The following is a 21657-nucleotide window of genomic DNA, read 5'->3' on the forward strand; positions in this document are numbered from 1 at the left end:
ATCAGTACCTTGATGATTCTTTCTCCCTTTAACAAGAAGCTTTTAAATGATCTCACCTGAATCTTGTAATCACCAAAATGAGCTACTTTATCTACCCTAGCAAGATAAACTTTCTCACTATCTTGGTACCAGTCTAAGAGAGGGGAATTCAAGAGATGACTGAAGCAGAGGAGGATTGTCTTGTCTCTTAAGCTCAGATTTGGCATTTAGATGTTTCCTAACTTTCTATTACCCCACCAATACTTTCTTTCCCCAAGTCCAAGTACATCTGTAGAAGGCTTCTAAAAATTCTTATGGAGCAACTTAAGATCAATGGCTAGGGGGGTTGTTTATTTATAAAAAGGGACTACAATGGCAAAAGCCACATCCTTTCCAATATCTAGCTTTCTAGTGCCCTTAAAAGTACTAAAATCCCTTCAAATCATATTAGAATTTTATTCATGAGTTTGTAAGCTCATTGGACCAGACTAACTACTTTAGGGGGCTCTTGCACCTTCCCTTTCACAATTTAAATTGTCTTAATATAATGTGAGCATTGAGAGGTAGCAGAAGATGAAAAATGCAACGTATGCAGGAAAAAAAAAATCATTAAAGTATCTTTCTAAAACTAGGTAATATCCTAACAATATTCTCTCCTGCTGCACACAGTCCCAATATGATTATAAAGAAACTCTCTCCATGGAACTGCGTAAAGGAAAATTTATTCTCTATGCCCATGCACTTCTCAATATTCTTTTATTTAGCTAATGTGATCACTCCACATTTTCTCCCTTTTTACAGCTTTTCCAAATTTTATTTGGCTTTATTTTTACTGCTGTCTTTCAGTTACTGTTATAATAATAACATTAGTTGCCTCAAGTGCTGCAGAAGATATTGTTACAGCAACAAGCTACACTACTGAGCTCATAGGATGAGTGGGGATTCCCCCCGCCCCCAAACACAAAAGAGTTTCATGAAAACAGTATTCTATGTATTAAGGTATCTAGTTATAGATTTCCTTCCTTTTACCTGAACTGTATGTCTCACACGAAATCTGGAAAACTATGGATTAAATGCCTATTTCTCTAACAAAAAATTAAACACACACACACATATATATGTGCATACCTGCCATTTCAGCTTTGAAGAACTGAATGAGTGATTGGGTGAAAGAAAGAATCCATTTATCCATGATGTTATTACTCTCCTTAACTGTGTTCTCATTGTAAAGGAATTCTCTTCCCTCATCCTATCAACATAAAAATACAAAAAACATTTTCAAGTCATATAGGTATATACTAAAAATTCTATACCAGACCACGTCATCTACTCTAATACTTTGCCACTCTCACTCTGTATTATACTGGTTTCTAAGAGAGAACATTAAATTCCAGAAGCACATCTGTAAGAGAAACAGCCAAAGAAATCCTGACTTACACTGCTCCTGATTTCATCACACAATACCTTCAACTACAAAGAGGCCAGTTATTTGTATTTGTCAAAACAGACAAAAAGCAGTACAGCACACTGGTATGCAGCACTTCTTTCCCTGTTTGTAGTACAAATAAAAGCTTCCAGACATAGGGTATGGCTCCTGATTTCACATAACCCATTCATCTAGGAGGATCTGATGCATTTATGAGAAATGTACTGACTTTAAGAAGAGATTAATTCTATCTGGGGAAGGGGCAAAGAAATAATACAGTTTTTTTTTTTTAAGAGCACATGACAACTTCAACAGAACCAACTAGGTTAAAACAAAAAACAAGATAACAATCCCAACTGAAAAAAACAAGCAGATTTTTTTAGGCAGCCAAAGTATAATTAATGCATTTTGTTGTTTGCCAGAATAGTGAAGTATAATTAATGCATTTTGTTGTTTGCCAGAATAGTGAAGTTCATAACCGTCTGAGAAATTTCATAATACTTTACTGATTCTGCAGGACAGAAAAGCAGTTTGGAGGGAGAGGAGTAGAGGGGCGCTTACAAACAGTACTTAATATCTGATTTTAAGAAGCTTTAGACTTTCCTTCAGAGTCCAGATAAAGAACCTATCTGGACTATTTGACCCAATACTTAGACATCCATTTATGTAGTATAAAAGAGAGTGATTCTTATGTTAGAAATGCATGTTCACACATGCACATACCCAGAAGCACAGCAATCCAGGGCACCACCGGTATTCCCAGAAACGTGACTAGCAGCAGCTAATTGAATCAAGGCTTAGCATGTTTATCGACCCCACAAACTCAAAGTACCTGTCTTACTCTTTAATTTCAAGAGTATGAACACACTAGCACCAAGTTTACCTGAAATAAAAAGGGAGTAAGAGCACCTTTATCTGAGAAAGGGTAGGTTTTTGATGCCTTGACACTCTCCTACCTTCTGCTCCCACTCTATGTGTAATACAGATAACATGGAAATTAACAGCAAGCATACACACACTGATCTAGGTCCCTTCCAACCTGAATTTCTCTATAAATCTAATTCTCCGGAACAGTGGAAAATGCACAAAAATCTTCCACTTTTCCATGCTCAAAAGCTCTGTACCTTGTGTTGTAGGATCTGAACGTTCTGAACGAGAAAGCGGTAGGCATTGTACCAGGGAAGGAAGACATCCTTCAGTATATCTCTTACTCCTTCCTCCTTAAATCTCAAGTTTTCTGCTCTTACCACAGGAGAATTAATAAGGTATAACCTACAAAATAATAACACAATATTTAAAAGCTTAAACTGTGTATAGTAATAGAAATACACTTAAAAGTGCTGCAAATTAAGAGCTGCATTGCAAAAAGAAGATAAAGGGAGAAGTTTCACAGCATAAACCCTAAAAATGACAATACTGCAAGCATGTAACGTTGCAGGTATGACAGTTTACCACCTAGTGCTAGAAGATTATTTTTATAATATTGCATTTAGAGTTGAATGAGAATGTAGATTTTCATTTTTAGTCTAGAAGTTGATTGAAGTGACAACACATGCTCTGATGCTATCACAATATAACATGCAGTGAATGCATAGAATTAGTCTTCACCTTGAGAATGGCATCTATTACTTCAGTAATGTTTTGAACTCCTTAATAACAGAAGTTAGTTCAAAGTTACTGTTTTGTAACTACTGAATCTAGTTAATTTCCCAAATTATAAAAAGGTTCAGGCACATTACAAATACAGGACTAAAGGAGCAAGGCAAAACACAGGCACATTGAAGTAAAACAGCAGAAACTGAAGTTTTCAAGAAAAATAGCCTCAAGAAGAGGAAAATGGATGCACCTCCTACAAATACAAAAGTGTCTCAGCTCCCAAAGCAGCTCCAAAAGAGCAAAGCAGAGGATTCAGATGACATGAACTACTTATATTAGAAGCAGGCCCCTACAGAATTATGTATGTGTCAGCCTAGGGTGTTCATCTACGAGCGTAATCCATCTTGTCCGCCGAGATCCTGCTCAGGTCAGGTTGTTTGAAGCTAACAGTTTCTCACATTGGAAAGACATACCCCCAGCCTGTAACACGCCTTGCAGTAATGTTCTTCGGGCCTAAAAATATACGCATTACTCCTCAAAAATAGATACTTTAGAAAAAGAGAGCCCTAATGATTTCTTTTCCAGCTGCTTCCACTACAAAGTGTCAAAAAGCTAGTTTTCTTTACAATATTTGCTGGGTTGTTTCTGTTTCAGTAGAGACTGAAGTGATTTTTCCGTACAAGACAGGCAGTACCCCAACTGCACAGAAGATTGTTAATGCTCAAAAGATTCATGGGCGACAGGAACAAGCTGAAGTCCTTGAACGCAGCCACAGAGGCAAAGTCATCAGGAGGCACAAACTGATGGCATATACATTCTCACTATCTGTTCAGCTTAATATCCAGAACACAGTTAAAGAGGCATTATCTAAATTTCTCAGTCAGCATAGGAAAAGAGGAGAAGAAACTGCTGAAACGCATGCTCCTGTTTGGGTTAAATACCTGCTGGGATTCTTAAGGCTGACCCAGAGCATGAATTTGCATTCTCTGTAAAAACCATCTTTACCCCATTTGCTGATTTTAAGATCATCAATACTATTTTTCAGTATATTTAATTTTAAAGCCATAGTAAATCATATTAATCTGTTGTTTCTCCTGAACACCCACCCCACTAGAAAAGTAAGAGCTCTTACTTATCCTTATAGATTGCTTTTGACTTCAAACACGGTGTGGATACTGAGGCTCAGCTCGTTTCCAGAAAATCTAAAAATACTGTGGAACCTAAAATAACATAGCCTGTTCAGAACAGTTAAAGGCCTTCCTTCTACACAGGAGCAGTGAACTCCACGGCAATTTGGAATTAAAAAGTGAATTTAGAGTTTGTAGACATGAATCACTGCAAAATAACACAGTACCAGCCTACAAACTTTTTGCTGTAATGTCATGAATAAATATCACCTTAAAACACAAAGACAGTGCAATTTTTAATCAACTGAGTTAGCAGAAAAGTTCATCTTTGTAGATTATCCCATCTTACTCCCTAAACAAATATTTTGTCTGCAGAGAAATTGGTATCTATCAAGTTAACTCAAAAAAATCCCAGGTCTTACTCAGATAGCATAAAGCTTGAATAAGAACTTAATTTAGCTACACTTCATTTAATTTTCCAAATATGAAAAACAAACCAAAAATTCCAATTTAAAGATTTTAGCATTTCTCAATAAAAATGAATTTGTTAACTCATTTTCTCACATTTGAATCAACTTTTAAAATCATAAGTCTAAACTAACATATCTTTACAGGCACTTCTTTTAGGAAGCTTTAAAACCTTAATGTGAGCCGACAGAGCACACTCAAGAACACCAGACCAGGAGTTCTCCAGGAAGGGGCTTCTTGCATAGACACGAACACATAAAATGCAGCTATCGGCAAACAGGCAGGAATGCAGAAGTATCAGTAGCACAGAAATAAGCATTTTAAGAACAGTACTTCAGAACTCTATTTTTAAACATGACATATGATTTCAGACTACAAAAGCACAGAACGGCTAGGCAGGATATAGAACTAGTAAGTCTTTAAATGAAACCAGAATTTGTAAAGGTATATTTAGAATCAAATCTCCTGTTCAATTAATTGTATATGTGGATATTACTTATGTTTGACTTCTGAAACAAATCATAACTTTGGTTTTAATACAAGAGCTATTATGGCACTAGGGATACTACAGGTCTCTTACAAATTTGGGATTTGCATAATACATGACCACTTCAAATTGCCTCCGTCGTTTTCTTCCTCAGGAGGCAGAGATATGAGTTAGTCAGAACTACAAAGCATCTACTAAACTGCAACTTTACACCCACCTCAGCAGAGCGCTCTGCAGAATCTGAGCATCAGAAGTCTCCTTCTGAGGAGGAGAAACTAAGAAAACCGTAGCACTTCAAGACCGTTTTTTTTTTTTTTTTTTTTTTAAACATAGCAAACCTACACTGCCTTACAACATGCTGGTACTAAAAATATATTAAATTCTTATACTATTCCAATGCAAAGATGCTTATATTAATTATTATATGGAAAGAGAAATAAGATAGCTGATTAAAGTGAATTTCTATCGATTTAGTTAAACCTGGTGATACAACCCAACAGGCAGAAAACAAAAACCTTCCTCAGATCAAGCCAGGATCAAGTTGTTATACCACTATATGGGGGGAAAAAAAAAGTAACCTTCTTTTCAGCTGACTAAAACAGTAGTCTGTGGCATTACGTTAATTGTTCTGCATTTTAGAAATGGATTGAGAGAAGAGTCTAACACAGATTGCTTTTAACCGCAGTACTCACCTCAGAAGACACAAAAGGAAAGGGCTGTTAGATAGCAGGACAGGCAACGTCTGTCTTTCCACCGTACTTCAACTTTGACACCTGTCCAACCTGAGTCATAGCTCTCAGGAATAGCAAAACGTAACTGTTTGGGGCAATTTGCACAAATCTCACACAGGATTCAAGTTTCAGGAAGTCTGAGGTTGGGGCGTTAAATTCACTGTGCCATTGAGCTGCTTCTTCTGTTTGCCCTTTCCATTCAATTTCATATTCATTTTAACAGCTTACATGTAAATTTTCTGCTGATCTGTTTACCAAGTTACTGCTGAGGATACTTCAAAATACTTCAAAAAAGGTTCTGCAAAAGCTAAAGTAACTCTGCAGGGAAGCAGTGCCAAGGAAAGAAAATTCAATTGTAGCTTTTGCTATAAACAGAACACATCAAGCGCTTCAGTGAATAAGCACAGACAACCGAATTGCAGAGCTCTTTCCAGAAATGAACCTAGTCTGTAATGCTTTTTACTCTCAATGTGGGTGTATGTATAAATAAATGTGACATTAAAGAATGAGTATACAGGCAGAAAAATGAATTAACTTTTTAATCACAAAAACGTGAATAACGGAAGCATAACTTCTGGAGCTTGAGTTGGGTTTCTTTTTAAACAAGGTAATTTTTTTTTTTTTTTTTTAATATAACTGAAACGTCATCTGTGATTTAAAATCTCAAATATGAGTACTCCAATCCTTTTCAATCATATTGCTTCACCCACAGATTCACTGATATTCTATTAAATACACCTCGATTACTATTAAAGAGCAATCTTGATCAAATATAAAAAGTCCACACAAACCTCCACTGTAAACATATGAGAAGATGCATTTGCCAGGTCATTTAAATGCTAAATCTGAAAAAATAAAGGACTTCTATTCTGTTTTTTTTTAAAAGATCTAGAACACAGCAAGTACCATCTTTCTAAAACAAACAAAAAAGTCTCACTAAGCATTCATTCAGCCCAATCACTATTGCATATAGCTGTAGCACACAATTAAATACGTACAACCATAGTGTTTTTCTTATGTAAGAAGAATTATGCGGCTCTTGAAAAATGCACAAGTACTGTACAAACTCAGTTATTAGTGTCTTCATTGTACCTTTACCTTGAAGTGCCGTTTTCTGCATCTAGTTAGTGCATCTATAACCAAAGTACCAGGCTATTGCATATTTACATTTACACATTTGTGTAATTTTAATGAAACACCTGAAGAAGTGTGGCTCTAATCTGTTCGATCAGGACTTAATGATTTCATAAAGATTTCATTCAAATTTTAACTGGGTGAACTCGAACTATTAGCTGCAATACCAGAGAGTGCCAGCTTGAGTAGAACCATTCTGTACGAATTGGACTCATTTTTTGACAAAAAGCCTTAAGATAGCACATCAACTTTAGTTATTACCAGCCTTAAGGAAGATAAACCAACAATATAGAAAGTCTAGGCTCTATAACTATTGCCAATTCTTTGAGTCATCCACTCTTTCAGTATTTGGCAGCGATAGGGCTCTGGAAGTTTCTAAAATTACCTTCCTTGCTACTGCTAATTGTCAAAAATCCATAAGCAGCTCTTCTGGGACATGTTTGCTATGAACAGAAAGCTTACATACCAGACTGTACATTAATTAATAAAATCCTACCTTAGTGCATCAGCTCCATAACTATTTACAATGTTCATTGGATCAGGGTAATTCTTCTTCCTTTTGCTCATTTTTTGGCCATCACTAGAAAATATCAGAGTGCAGAAATAAATTCCCAGAATTCTTGTAATACATGGGGGTAAGGAATAACTCCCCCCTTCAAATCCAGCTTAACTTTTCCTGTCGTATTATGTTCTTGGTAGCAAACACATGATAATATATTAGTAACCCATTTCAATATGACTGTTGAACCCATGAAAGCATCTGAAAACACCAGGCTCCCAAACTACAAATCCAAGCAAAAAATCAGTCTTCCCTAGCGAAATTAGGAGGAGAAGGTAGAGGGGAAAAACACCCTTGTTTTGAATCAATCCTTCCAACCTGCTGGCAAAGCAAAACGTGAAAATAAAAGAATACAAATACAAATGTTGTTTTAGATGTAATTTTAAGCAAGTTACCTCCTTTACTCTGCATAACAGGTATCATTTATTTCCTACGCTCTCCTACGCTGACTCGTTACTAGTTTTTCTTTCACTAGGCAGGACTAATTCTGCTGGAAATAATTAAGTGCATCACGTAGCTGGGATGTATAAACCTCACGCTCTCGGATACCGCTTACCTACTGCAACACTGGTATCCCCCTGACAAGTCTTGTCTTAGCTCCAAAGCCCATCTCAGATTTAATTTGCAATTCACTTATCTGCAATTTGCTTTGAATAAAAATCTGTTTAGGAAAGGACTAATATACAAACCTGGCAAGAACTAGGCCATTTACAATTACATTCTTGAAAGGAGGCTTTCCAAAAAGAGCCGTGGACAGCACCAACAAAGTGTAGAACCTGAAACAAAAGAGACAATTAAAAAGTATCTCCTAAGTACATGGCATGTCCTTCATTATAACTGAAATTTTGGTTCTATTGTTTTACTCTAACATATTTAAATTTTAAGCATGTGGAACATTCATGTGGCAGAGACTCAGAAGAGGATCAGTCCAAGAAGGCTGATAAGTTATAGTAGTAAGCATTAACAAAAGTTGTGAAGAGAATTGCAGCATTTTAGCTTTTAATACAGAGAAGAAAGTTTTGTCCCTGAGTGAGCTCCCTATTTGCACCCTGTAAGCCTCAGAACACATCAGGATCAAGCAGGAATACCCAGTATAATGCAGGAGACCATACTGGCTTTTTTGTTGTTGTTTGTTCACGTATTCTTCAACCGAGCAGATACTGGAACACAGATACTGCTAAGAGTATAAGCAAGTCATCGAAAAAGAGCGGAGCCTCCTCCGGATCAAACTGAGCTGGCTAAACTGGCCACTTCCTTAAGTTCCCCACAACAAGGGGCAGTAGTTTAACAGGAGAAAAAAAGACATTATTTGATGCATTTACCGTAACTCTATAAACTATCTAGGACACTTGAGAAACCAGTGTTGGAACAAGCACAGGCACCTATTGTTCAATCTGTCAATATCTGATTATATTTGGAGAAATTAAGTGGTGGTGTGAGATGATGTGATAATTTCATACTCAAAAGACAGAACCTTCGCCAAAGGAGATATCCGTGAGCTTCTGCAACTGCGCTGGCAGTAATTACTTTCAAGAAAGCAACTGCAGGTTGGGCCCCAGCCTTTCCAGTTAAACAAGACTATCATTCTGACTATTGCTTAGCAACCTTAAAACAGCAGATGATTTTATACAAGCTAATTGATTTAGACTTAAGGCACAGGAGGTTATGCCTCAGAACTATTCATTTGCATATTTAGTGGAGAAACACTTTGGAATATGCAGATGAATTTTTTTTTTTACTAAAGCAGTTTTATCAGAAAGCTATGTATAATTGGAAAGCATCACTGACACCTGAGGGTCCAAAGCCCTGCAGAGGGTGCTGTGCACAGTACTGCATTTATGAAGGGGCTCACCTGACAGCCCCGATGCTTCTCCCTCAGACAGGCTTTCAGCTCTCAGAATTACCTCAATTCACACTACAGGATACAAATGCTCTTTATTAAATTGCATTGTAATTTGATGAATTTTAACCAAGAATCTTCCCCTTGCACATGCATATATGTACTCAAAATCCCCATCTTCATTTTTAGCCTTCATGAGAAAAACCTCTAAACTTTTACTCAGATGATCGACACATCAAGCCTAACAGACTTACAGCTCCTTACGAATGCAGCACTACTTCTGCATTTAGTATGGGAGAACCCACTGACAAACCTTATTCAGTGTTTGCAAAATAGTTGCAAATTCTCACATCATTACAGCAGGTGTATTTTCAATTAAAAAAATTAAGCATAACTAAAAGATACTTCAATACTGTTTGAACTCTGATTTTTTTTCTTTTTTTTTCTTTTTCTTTTTTCTTTTTTTACAGATGGACCATGAACACTGAGAGAATATATACAAAAACTTCTTATAATTTTTATTAAATTTGCATTGTCAAATCTGATAACCAATATGCTAACCTCAGCTATGAGACAGCTTAGTCAAAGATTGGCTTATGTGGCTCTTTTTCAGAGCCTCTTTCAGATTATCCTTCAGAAAATTCACCTCATTCATCCCAAACATTTTTATAGGTTGACTCTTGGCACCTAATTTCACAAATATCTTGTCCACAGACACTTTTGTTTCTGACAACTTCCTAGATTTATCTCTCTGCCACATCTTATTCCATTCACCATCTCAGTCTGCCTCTCAGTTACGTCCTCACAGATATATAGCTGTCAGCCAAACTAATGTTAAAAAAAAAAAAGTCAACAATACAGAAACAGAGATCCACTTCTTTGCTTGTCTTCTCTTCCTCCCCTCCCCGCAAGAGGCAGAAAGCTTTCCTCCCTGTCTTCTCTGTTCTTGAACACTGTGGGTAACTCCATGATCCTGTGATTCGCACCAGCAACCTTCAGGTGTGAATCCCCTGTAGATCATCACATCCTTACTATGGCTATAAATCTTGTCGCATCTTCCTACCTCAAGTCAGAGACAGGGCCTTTCCAACCAGTCTGTCCAGCCTGTCACTCTGCATCCCAACCACTGCAACATTGTTTCCTCTGCACTGACAACTGCAATTTGGTCCTTCTCATATCCATATGGACAGTCATTGAAAGATCACTCTCCTAGTTCATTGCCTTGGTCACCTGTTTTAGTAAAAACAACAACAAAGCCCACCCACACCCCAAAAAACCAAAAGACACCCTCCACCCTAACTTCTCTTTCACACACACACACAAAAAAAGCTTCTCCTGCAAGCCACAGAGTGCTAGCTGCTACCAAAGCACCAGCTTTTAGCAGACAGGAGCACAGTGGGAAAGGTATGAGCATCGCGCACTGAAGAAAGCGTTCTGACATTTCACCCACAAACAAGAGAGATGAGTCTAGCATTGTAGAAGAATAAACTTAGGTAAGTGGAAAACTTCTCAGCTTTTACGCCAACTGTAACGTGAAAGTGTTTATTGTCCTTGTTCGCACATGGCCTACAGTACGCAAGCGCGTGGGCTCATACTAAAGCACGTGGGCACATGTCCACAACAACAGTCACAAGTTGCATTCTCATCAGTTTGGGCATGTCTTATTCTTTTTCCAGGGCCAAATTTCTGCTGAATCAGTGAGATGATTTGGTTCAGCCTCCTAAGGGAAGGGAACGACGAGGTGTCTCTTTCAGCAGCAGCTTGCAGTTAGGTCAGTATCAGTCAACTGTGAATCCCCAGGTTACATTTACCATTTAATATAGAAAAGAGCCCTGTAAACCGGGAAAGTGATAGCTTAGCAGATCTGGATATTGCAGTGGCCTCAAATTTAGATTAATACCATAATAATGACTACATAAAGGCCTACTTCTGTAAAAATCAGAAATTCTTAATGACACTACAGAGTGCTTCACTGGAAGCACATGAGATCAGACTTGTCTTTTCACCTGTCATGTCTCCCACTCATGCTTCAAACAATAGCACTGAAAGACACAATGCAGCGTGACACATACTAATCCACCTTTTCATCCCAGTCTCAAACAGCAGCACAATAAACCCTGAAACCTAAAATCCTGTATTTTCACTGCAACTTACATGAATAGATTTTGTACCTACATAAGTATCCAGATCATTTTTAATCCTGTTTAATTTTTACTATTTAGTAGCTCCCCTCCATGTTCTTAGATTGATTACATGTTGTAGGAATATTTCTTATTGGTTTTGATTTTTTGGCATCTAAATTACAATCAGTGCCCCTTTACAGAATGTAGCAGGGAGAAAAATCAGCTTCTGACTTTGTCTTTTGCATGCTGTTAATCATTTTATGCGTCTTCATCATCTCCTTCTTTTATTTGGCACTTTTCTCAAGTGAATTTTTATTTATTCAGTTATTTTTCCCTCTTGTTTATTGCTTTCTTCTAAGGTTTGAATTCCTTCATGAGCAAAATGATCAATGTTACACAAAGGATATTAATAGTACATGAAATCGAAAGTATTACAATGTTTTAGCTATTTTTCTCCATTCCTTCTTTATTTTAACACTGTAGTAGCTTCCCGTCGTCCCCAAAGCACAGCTGCTGCAGAATATGCAGTTTTTCTCCCAGGTAAAGAAAAAGATACCTACACTTCTCTTCAAGATGACACAGAAGATACATATTTTATCATATAAAATATGTAAAATTCCATTTTATATATAATGCATCTAGTAGACTAACATTTCTCAAATTAACAGTGCTGTATCCACATGCTATATGCAACACTAAAGAAAACATAAGAAGCTAAATGAGGAAACACAGGGTTCACTCAATATACTGGATACAACACTGCTGAAAAGCAGCAAGCATGAAACAGTGACCTGCAAATGAAATTAATACGTCTCTCTACGGCTGGAATTCAAGCTACCAAGTAGTGCTTGCTTACTCACACCAACACCGAAAGCCACCACGACTAGAACCGCGATATGCAATTGTGGGGAGCACAAAATTAAAGATCAACACAAACAGATGGCCTTACAAAGACTAGTTCTGGAAAAAGTGAAAGAAAATGCGAGTAAGAGCCCAGACCCAGACAGGAAGCAGAGTATTTTGTCACTGTAATAATAAAAGTCAGAAGATTTTACACCAAATTTATCAGGTTATCCTAATTCTGAGGTACCTGAAGCACCGATTTGGGGATCCACTACAAACATTATGCATAGCACTAAACAGAAAGCTAAGATGCAGCTATATTCTGAGAAAGTATCTAATCAGCCATGAGGAGTCCACGTTTAACTAAATGGGACTGAAGTGGTTCCTAACTGCCAAACTTACACATGTAGCTTAATGGATTTGAGGGGCTAGACAGTTTTTTTTCAATCACAAGGTGCTGAAAATTGAAGATGCCTTTTGTTATATTCATGAAACTTATTTTTATTTAGGATTATGGCTCAAATGTTTCCTTGCTCAAGCCTGCTAGCTTTGAGAGTACATATAAATCTTGCTCTCATTTTACAAACATGCAAAAGCACACAACTTACTGTTTTGTTGGTCTCTGGTTGGGGGTTGGAGGAGGGTGCCAACTACACATTAGAGGAATTTAGCTTACCTAACACTAATAATTCAAGTTATCTGATAGAAACAAAAGTTCTACTTGAAAATAACCTAACAAATCTAGAAAAAATATAAATACTAGTCTTAAAAGTTGGTCAGTCATCACAGCCAACCTCGCAAGCTTCAAAAATAGAACAAATGCCAGAACTCTAAAACTACTTTTATGTAACTCTATACATGTATGTATACACGCACACACTATATATATATGTAAAGGAGAACATTACCCAGAGAACATGTGAAATTAAACAAAAATAATTAATGGTTGAAAAGCATTTATCCATAGAGGAATCAGTGAGCAGAATCACCCAGAACTTAGAAGTTTAAAGTTAGAAAAGCTGATTTCTGTAAACTATAACGAGATACTAATAACACAGTGTTTGACTTAAACTTGGCTTCTTCCCACTTATATAAACCAAAAATTCAAATTCAGTCAGGCAGGTGAGAATTACTAGCGTATATACTGGCTTGAAATGTTGAATTCTTGAAATGTCTGCTTCCATTTCAACTGATTCAATTGCTGCTCTGTTTCACAGAATCACAGAACAGTTGAGGTTCACCTAGAGCACGTTGCATAGGACTCTGTTCAGACAGCTTTTGAATATCTCCAAGGATGGAGATGCCACAGTCTCTCTGGGCAATCTGCTCCAGTGCTCAGTCACCCTCACAGAAAAGTTTTTCCTCATGTTCGGATGGACCTGCCTGTGTCTCAGTTTGTGCCTGTTGCCTCTTGTCCTGTCACTGGGCACCACTGAGAAGAGTCTGGTCCCATCTTCTTTACACTCTCCCATCAGCTATTTGTATACACTGATAAGTTTTCCCCCCCTCAGCCTTCACTTCTCCAGGCCGAACAGTCCCAGCTCTCTCAGCGTTTCCTCATGAGAGATGCACCAGTCCCATAATCATCTTAGTAGCCCTTTGCTGGACTCACTCCAGTAGCTCCATGTCTCTCCGTACCGGGGAGCCCAGAACTGGACACAGTATTCCAGATGTGGCTTCATCAATTTGTAGTAAATAAATCAAGTTCTATGAAAAGTCTGTTGCTGAGATTCTTCCTGACTAGATCTGCCCTACTACCTAATGACATGTTCCACAAGAACTAGGAAGTCTGTTTGCTAACATGTCTTCTTTCTGCAAGATTTTGGTCATCGAGCTTTAGAATACCTTGTATTTTAATGGGGGTGGGAAGGGGGGTGGAGGAATCACACCCTTCACTACACAAGATTAAAGGATCATCCAGATATAATTATGTGCTAGGCATAAGACAAAAATATGTGACAGAAAATTACCATCCTCGGGTTTGGTCAATGCCTTCAGCAATGAAGTCAGCAGGGAAGGCATCTTCAAGTTCCTTTTTGTTTTCAAATGGATAATGGACTTGTGCATAAGGCATACTTCCACTCTCAAACCAGCAATCAAAAACTTCTGGGACACGATGCAATGAGCCCTTGCCGCAGCGTGAAGGGATAAGCAGATGATCAATACTATGAGAAAGAAGAAGATAGATAGGTTCTAAATCAGAACTAGCACAAAAAAATTCCAAGTTATGCCATTATTCCAATAATATGCCATATTACATTGGGTAAGATGGGAATTATTTGTTTTTAATCTTAACAATTCTTACAAGAGGAGGAACAATTTACTTTAACAACTTTTATAATTCAAAGCTATTTTATAGATTTCATATTGACAGAGTCTAAGACAGAAGAAAGGAAAAATTTATACATTTTAATCACAAACCTTAAATTATCTTACTACCTTTGTTTTCCCTAAATTGGTTTAGCAGAGCTTGAACAAAACCCAAAATTTCTTACTCTTGTTTACGTATTTTTAATGACAGGCTCACAGTCCCTGTGACTGACCTTTCTCGATGGATATCAGTGACTTTCATTCCTGTCAGCTCTTCCAATTCTGCCATTGATCCAATACAAACTACCTGAAAGAGACACTCAAGAAATTTAGCCAGTAATTTGCATACTGCACCCTTTTTTTGGGGGGGGGGGGGGACAGGACATCAGGCAGGAGAGCAGCATGTCAGCTAATATCTTGTAAAAGCAACTGAAAAGTTCCATTGTTCAATATGACAGAGCAGAAAGCATCAAGTTAGAGACCACTGCCCTGATTTAATACAATTAATTAAATTAGTTAAAATAACTAGAGGCTTGGAAGAAAAAGTGTTGGCAGGTAGTAAACAAAGGTTTTGTTTGTTTAAAAACAACCCATAAAATTATTAGCTCTGAAAACTCCGTGATCCTGACTCTTCTACAGAGATAGGAGTTTCAGATCCCAGCTTTATCTTCTGAGGCTCAGGTAAGCAGCTAAATAGCTCATAACTGACTAGAAATGTTCCTTCCCAGGTATGCTAGACTGTTCACGTTAATGGCATCTTATTCAAGGTAAATAAATATAATACAAAAAAATTTTAAATCACAATTGGCGAAGAGGATGATTTTAAAAACCCACAGATTTCTCTCATTTTTACTGCACCAACACACTATCTAGCAAAACAGCAATAAACTTCGGCGACAGATTTGCATTGATGTCATGAAATGCTGATGAAACACACAGTTCTCAAAAACTGTATGTAGGAGAGAAGGAGAAAAGCAAAGCTTCCTATAGCTTGCTTTAGGTCTTAATCAAGTTTAACACTTCTAGAGCCCTGCAGCCCTCTCTCATCAAGCAGGAGTCACGATCCACAAGCTGCCAAACTGGTCCAGATATCGAAGGCCCAATCCCACACGCTATCATTCCAAATTAGAGTTGCCTTGGAAATAACTAACTGGCTTTTGACATGCAGATCTGACAGGGGAGGAGTTAAATGTACCAACATAAAGAAGAAAAGCTGTAAGTAGGTTAACCATTTTTCACAAGATAATTTTCAAAGTTTCTCTTGGGATACCAGAAGTCGGTCAAGGCACTGACCAATTCCTATAGCCAACCTTAATTATATACGTATGTATACACGTACACAAAAATTGTGATTAAACCAAAAGGATTTGGTATATTTAAATTCAAAAAAAGTCAAAGTGCAGAGCAGATAAAAACACACCTTTGTTCCTCCCCCCCCCCCCCCAGTCTGAGCCAAATGATGATCTGCATTATTAATTATTATCTCTGGTTGTTAAAGAACTTTCAAAATGTAATTTTTCATTACCTCTATACTTATTTCTGCACTGAAAATAAAGTATGATATGATGATGGTTATGATGGTCAAGTACAACCGTCTGCAAGTTTGTACAATAAACCACACCGGGGAATTAATCCAGGTTTAAAAATATGCATTTATCACCAAACTGCTTCTAACTTAAATCGGTTCTTCACTCACTGCGGGCCCCATGAGCAATGGCACCAGCGCAGCTGAGCAGGTGCCAGTTCAGTGCTACTAGCAAAGAAAGGGTCTAACAGCAGCGTAGGGAAAACACACCCTGGGACACAGCGACTACTTCAGCTTGGCAAACTTTAGCATTTGAATACACTCTCACACTATGCAGGGGGTACAAAGCTGCCCATTACTTGTTGCTTTTTGAGCCAAGCATTTCAATACGCAAGTAAGATTCTGCGTATCAGATGTATTCACAGAACTGTACCTTCCAGAACATACTCATACAGAGGAAACACCAGAAGCAGCAGAAGTCCACATGTTAAATCCAGCAAGCACCAGAGGAACACTTACCACCACAGGGAACAAGAATGCCTCTGCCCAAGTCCCAGGGATGGAGCGCCTCTGGCCCAGGAGGAGCTCACATGCGGTATTTCAGAGAAAAGCACCGGAACAACGCAGCAAGCAGATGGCAATTGAGTCTAACCCCTCTCATTAGACCTCACCCTGGTCTCCGCAAGGAACAAATCAGTTCATGCCCTCAAATCAAAGCAATAGCTTCAGATTCATTTCTTCCATAGGAATTCCTTCCCTATTTTATTTTTCAGGCTACAAAAACAGCTATATCAACATCTATAGGACAGCAAAGATGCAAATAAGAGGCTGGGACTGGGGGCTGTTTAATCCTGTTTCAGCAGCACTGAGACCCAATGTGAAATCAGAGTTCAAGGATAAATACCACTAATGAAGTGTTCATTAGCATTATAACTCAAAGTATCTGGGATATCCATGTAAGTAGCAAGAGTCAAGTCAACCCGGAGCATTCATGGATCTCAAAATGATCCTGTGGCATAGTTCTACAGTCTACATTAAGTAAGAATATTTGCTTTTATTGGTTTGTCATTTCAGACCTCTTAAGGACTTACAATCAAAGAATCAGGTGTGTTCATGGACAGAAAGAAAGAAAGAAGTCCACCCAGTGTATCAGCATATCAGCAAAATATTCTAGGATCTTTAAAAGAAGCTTATGAAGACTAATTAGTGAAGGAAACCATGGGTAAGGTCAGTTTGAAGTGGCAGCCTGGGAACAGCATGACCATCCACAGCAGAACAGGCTCAAAGCAGACTGGCAACAAACCTAAAAAAAGTTCCCTCACACTTAAAAAGGGCATAACTAGAGTCCTCCATTCCCAAATCTGTTATCCAAGACTAAGCACACCAAAATCAGCAGAGGGCTCATAGTTTTTAAATGAGTGACAAGCACTATGAACCAGTCAAAGAGAATTTCTGTAACATCAGTAAGTATTTAACAGTATCAATTGCATGCAAGTCATATAAAACTAACCAGTCTGCTTTATAAACTTGGTTGCTATATTAAAAAATATTATCTAGTCCAAATGAGATGCATTCCTACCCTGAGAAAATCATTAACGCTTGAGAGCTTGAAGCTATAAACTGTCTGCAGAAATGCACTGAGTAATAAACACAAGCTTCAAGAAGTTACCTTTCATTATGTGTCTCTACTTGATAATTATGCTAAAATAAAACTAAAATAAAAGCTAAAATAAAACTGTGGGACACTAGATATTGATTTGTAACAAAGTTCACTTTAATACCAATTAATTCACCTTACTGTATATTAAATAAGAAATTGTTATAACATCCTCAGAATCTAATATGCCTAGCATAATCATATGCCAACCATTCTTTTGAGGAAAAGACAGGAAGAGGAGGCTCAGCAGCCTCATGTGATATTAGGCCACATTAAAACTGAAGTCAGGAATTTTTTGAGTGAATATGATCCTTACGAGAGTAGAGCTCAGACTAAGTCTTACATCCGCTCCCAATGTAAAATTTATTTTTTAAGCTATATCCCCCCCACATAAAAGGGAGTGAATATAAAAACATACCTAACTTGAAATTTAATGTGGCCAGAAGTCAGACTAGACTATTGAACCATGATGTTGGGTCTCTAGAGTAAGCAGAATTTTATAACACATAGGGAAAAATACAACAGATCTGTTGGCATTTTCATCATTATCCAGAATGCCAAGCCCTGAGGAATATTTGCACTTAATTTCAAAGGAAAGGTTACTCTTCCAAGCTCAACATTATACTGTTACTGAAAACAAACCAACCCTTAAAAAAAAGCAAGAACAACAAAAAAAGTCCATTCACACAGAAATATAGAAGTGAGGAAACAGGACAGCAAATAAAATATTATTCCCACACACTCACTTCTAATAATACATCCTCTCCACAATCCTTTTCACTTACAGAACAAAATCTTGCAATACTTCAGCATAAAACTGAACACTTTCTCTATCTTAAAAAAAAAACATTATACTGAATAAAGGATTTTAACATTCATTCATAACTTTAGGTATAAGCTGTCAGTCTTCAAACTAAACTTTACCATTAAATGAGAAAAAAGTAATTGGTTTTCCAGTACAGCAGTTTACAAACATGCTGATAGTATAAACAGAACCCAAATACCAAGGTTTTCTTAGATCCTTGAACCATAATTGCAAGGAGGTTTGGGGTCCCTCTCCCCTTCAGTATTTCCCAGTATAACAGCCATATTTCCAGTGAAGAGGAGATAGAAATGCTTCATGGCAAATATCTAAGCAATAGCACAGATTAAAAGAGTAAAATACTTTTTCTGGCATATATTTTCCAATTTGGGGTCTTCTGTGTCTAAGATGAAAAACTTCCACCTCAAGGGAGGCATAAACAAAGACCTGGGATGCTGCCATCTGTATTTAGCTTCCATGGACATCCCAGCATAGCTTACCATTTCCTCCTTACAGCATGAGGAAGACTTATCATATGTGTCTAATGGAACTAATCCACACAGCAAAAAGCCCCATTTTACCTTGAGAAACGGTCTGAAAACTTTGATACTAAGAAAACAGCCATCACCAAAACTGTGCATGTATTCATTTGTGCAATTAGCTCTATACTACCAACTGCAAGATACATTACAACTTAAATTCATTTGTAGCATTACAACTGTTTATTCTCATCATTCTGCTAGATTCACATTGGCACACTCTGCTACATTCACACTTGTAATATTACCACCATATATTTTCACCATTCTACTATGGTGGACTGGCTTTCACGTCTCCAGCAATTTGTCTGGCTTTAAGTAACTGAGCATCAGCATTTCAAAACCACACCGGAAGGACTGATTACAAACCTCTTCCTTACCATTTTCTCACTGCATTTGTTAATTCCATTAGTTTTCCCATTACTGCAAATTCATCAAGGAAAAAAAATCACTAATTCTAATGTGAAGAAAGTAGGAAAAATAGCTTGTAATTTTCAAACAAAAGTGAGGAAAATGTGCATAAGTGTGCACACATGCATGCACAGATATACATATCTAATCATTTATTATAGATACACACATACAATTAAGATCTATTAGTAGGCACTGAAGACTGCAAAAGCCAAAGATATAACAATAGTCTCTCAAACTAAGCAGTCAGTTCATAATACAGAGAAGCTCTTCTGTCAATTGGAAACTTTGGTTTTCTTACTCACCTCTTCAAAATCATCGCTGACCCACAAAGGGATGGGTGTCCCCCAGTACCGGTTTCTAGATATAGCCCAGTCTCGTGCATCTTTAAGCCAGTTTCCAAAACGCTTTTCCCTCACAAAATCTGGAACCCTATTAGGGAAATAAGAAAAGCATTCTTTTCTCACTACATCTAATCTAAAAGAAAAATAGCAGCAATGTTTATTTCTTACATAGTGCAAGGTAATTACTGAACGTTGCATGAACTGGGGCACATTCAAGTTAATGCATTGGCTATTGCAAGGCATTCTACTTATTACTTAAATGTTCACTACAAAAGAAGCAAAAACATTTCTTCTGCATTTTCTGATCTTTGAGTAAACTACAGAAGGGAAAAATACCATGTTTGGTTTATTCTAAAAATAAAGCAGTAAAGATGTGTCTACCATAAAACAGATCCATTAAGGAGGAAACAGTGTCCAAAACTCTTCAGGATAGTCCAAAACTGGAAAATGATGACTAAGGATAGATAATAATACTACTGCTTTAGTTTATGCACACCAAAAATACCAGTTACCAATTCCGATCTGGAATCAAGTTACAAAAGTTGCAAAAGCCTTGAGTAGTAGCATCAAAAAACATCTTGCATTATATATGGGCATCCAGGTATCTTTACAGAACTTTTAGACTTTGAGAATAAGAGAAATCCCAGGTTGATATATTCTACAGAAATGCTTTTTGTCCTACTTCTCACTTCCACTTTTAGTTCTCAGTTAAAAAAAAAAAAAAAAATTACATAGCCAGTGTCAGTGCTTACTAAAAAAACCTTTTCGAGCCCTACTGGGTTCTGAGAGGTGTTAATAACAAATATTCACCACACGAAAGTGTCTTGGAGCTCAAAGGTAACATCACAGTCTGATGCCTAGCAAGCTTCTTGGATATGCTAAAAGACCTGATAGTTTGATTAGGAACTGATTATTTATTTTCTCTTATGATGAAAATGAGTATTTAATTGCTTACAAAATGATTATACAGTAGATGAGGCAAAGCAGTGGATTGAGGTCAACAGCAGATCCTCTCCATCCCTAAAGACGCCTTTAAGATGCACTCTCTCAAATGAGAGAGTGGCTCACAGGAGGTACCCGAGGGAACCTGAATGCTTACCCCACGTCTTCATCAACGCACTGAGCTACTCTCAGTACTCTCGATAATCTTAGTCAGAGCTACACATTTCAGTGAGGCTGTGGCGTATTAAGACAGTGTCACAGAGGCATAAAAGCTATGAATGAACAGCTAACACCACTACAAACGAAACTAGAATTGCATAACTTTTCCAGAAATACCTGCGTTATTTTAGAGCTGATATTTTTACATTCCGATTAATCGCTCTTGAAAATTTAGGTAATGGTGTCTTTCTTGAAAATAGGTCTTAGTTATTTTTGAGAACTGTACATGCACTGATTGTACTTAAGCTCCTCAAACCATTAGTGGTAAATTTACCCTATATCACACTCTACCATATATCCAGATATTACAGATGGGAAGAGAACCTAATCCATGAGCTTGCACACTTTCAAGATGCCATGAGATTCAGAGTTTTTGCATATATGGAAGCTAGGATATATGATATAAACATGTTTAATAAAGAAAATCTTTTATTTGCATTAGTTCAATTAAATTCAGTGCTCAGATGAAGGCTTTAATGAAATTTAGTTACAAGATAAGACTTACACAAGAATTCAGAAAATTCAGATCCAGAAGGCTGTTACAAATAACAGAAATAATTTTCATAATGTTTTGCCAAAATGAAAGCTTTTCAAA

General features: G+C 37.3%; 1 protein-coding gene across 4 annotated transcripts in view; it reads right to left on the reverse strand.

Moving 5' to 3' along the window:
* The window catches only part of IARS1 (isoleucyl-tRNA synthetase 1), a 111242-nt gene that overhangs the window by 36197 nt on the left and 53388 nt on the right, over positions 1 to 21657 (reverse strand). For all 4 annotated transcript variants that reach the window (XM_013945289.2, XM_067303173.1, XM_013945290.2 and 1 more), the window contains 7 exons: positions 19863 to 19989; positions 14857 to 14930; positions 14284 to 14478; positions 8197 to 8283; positions 7445 to 7528; positions 2530 to 2677; positions 1108 to 1228 (listed from right to left, as the gene is read on the reverse strand). In XM_013945289.2, coding sequence (XP_013800743.2) covers positions 1108 to 1228; positions 2530 to 2677; positions 7445 to 7528; positions 8197 to 8283; positions 14284 to 14478; positions 14857 to 14930; positions 19863 to 19989 — 836 coding nt within the window. The remainder of the gene's footprint in view (positions 1 to 1107; positions 1229 to 2529; positions 2678 to 7444; positions 7529 to 8196; positions 8284 to 14283; positions 14479 to 14856; positions 14931 to 19862; positions 19990 to 21657) is intronic.

This window comes from Apteryx mantelli, chromosome 12 (assembly GCF_036417845.1).
Source record: "Apteryx mantelli isolate bAptMan1 chromosome 12, bAptMan1.hap1, whole genome shotgun sequence".
Classification (NCBI taxonomy): Eukaryota; Metazoa; Chordata; class Aves; order Apterygiformes; family Apterygidae; genus Apteryx; species Apteryx mantelli.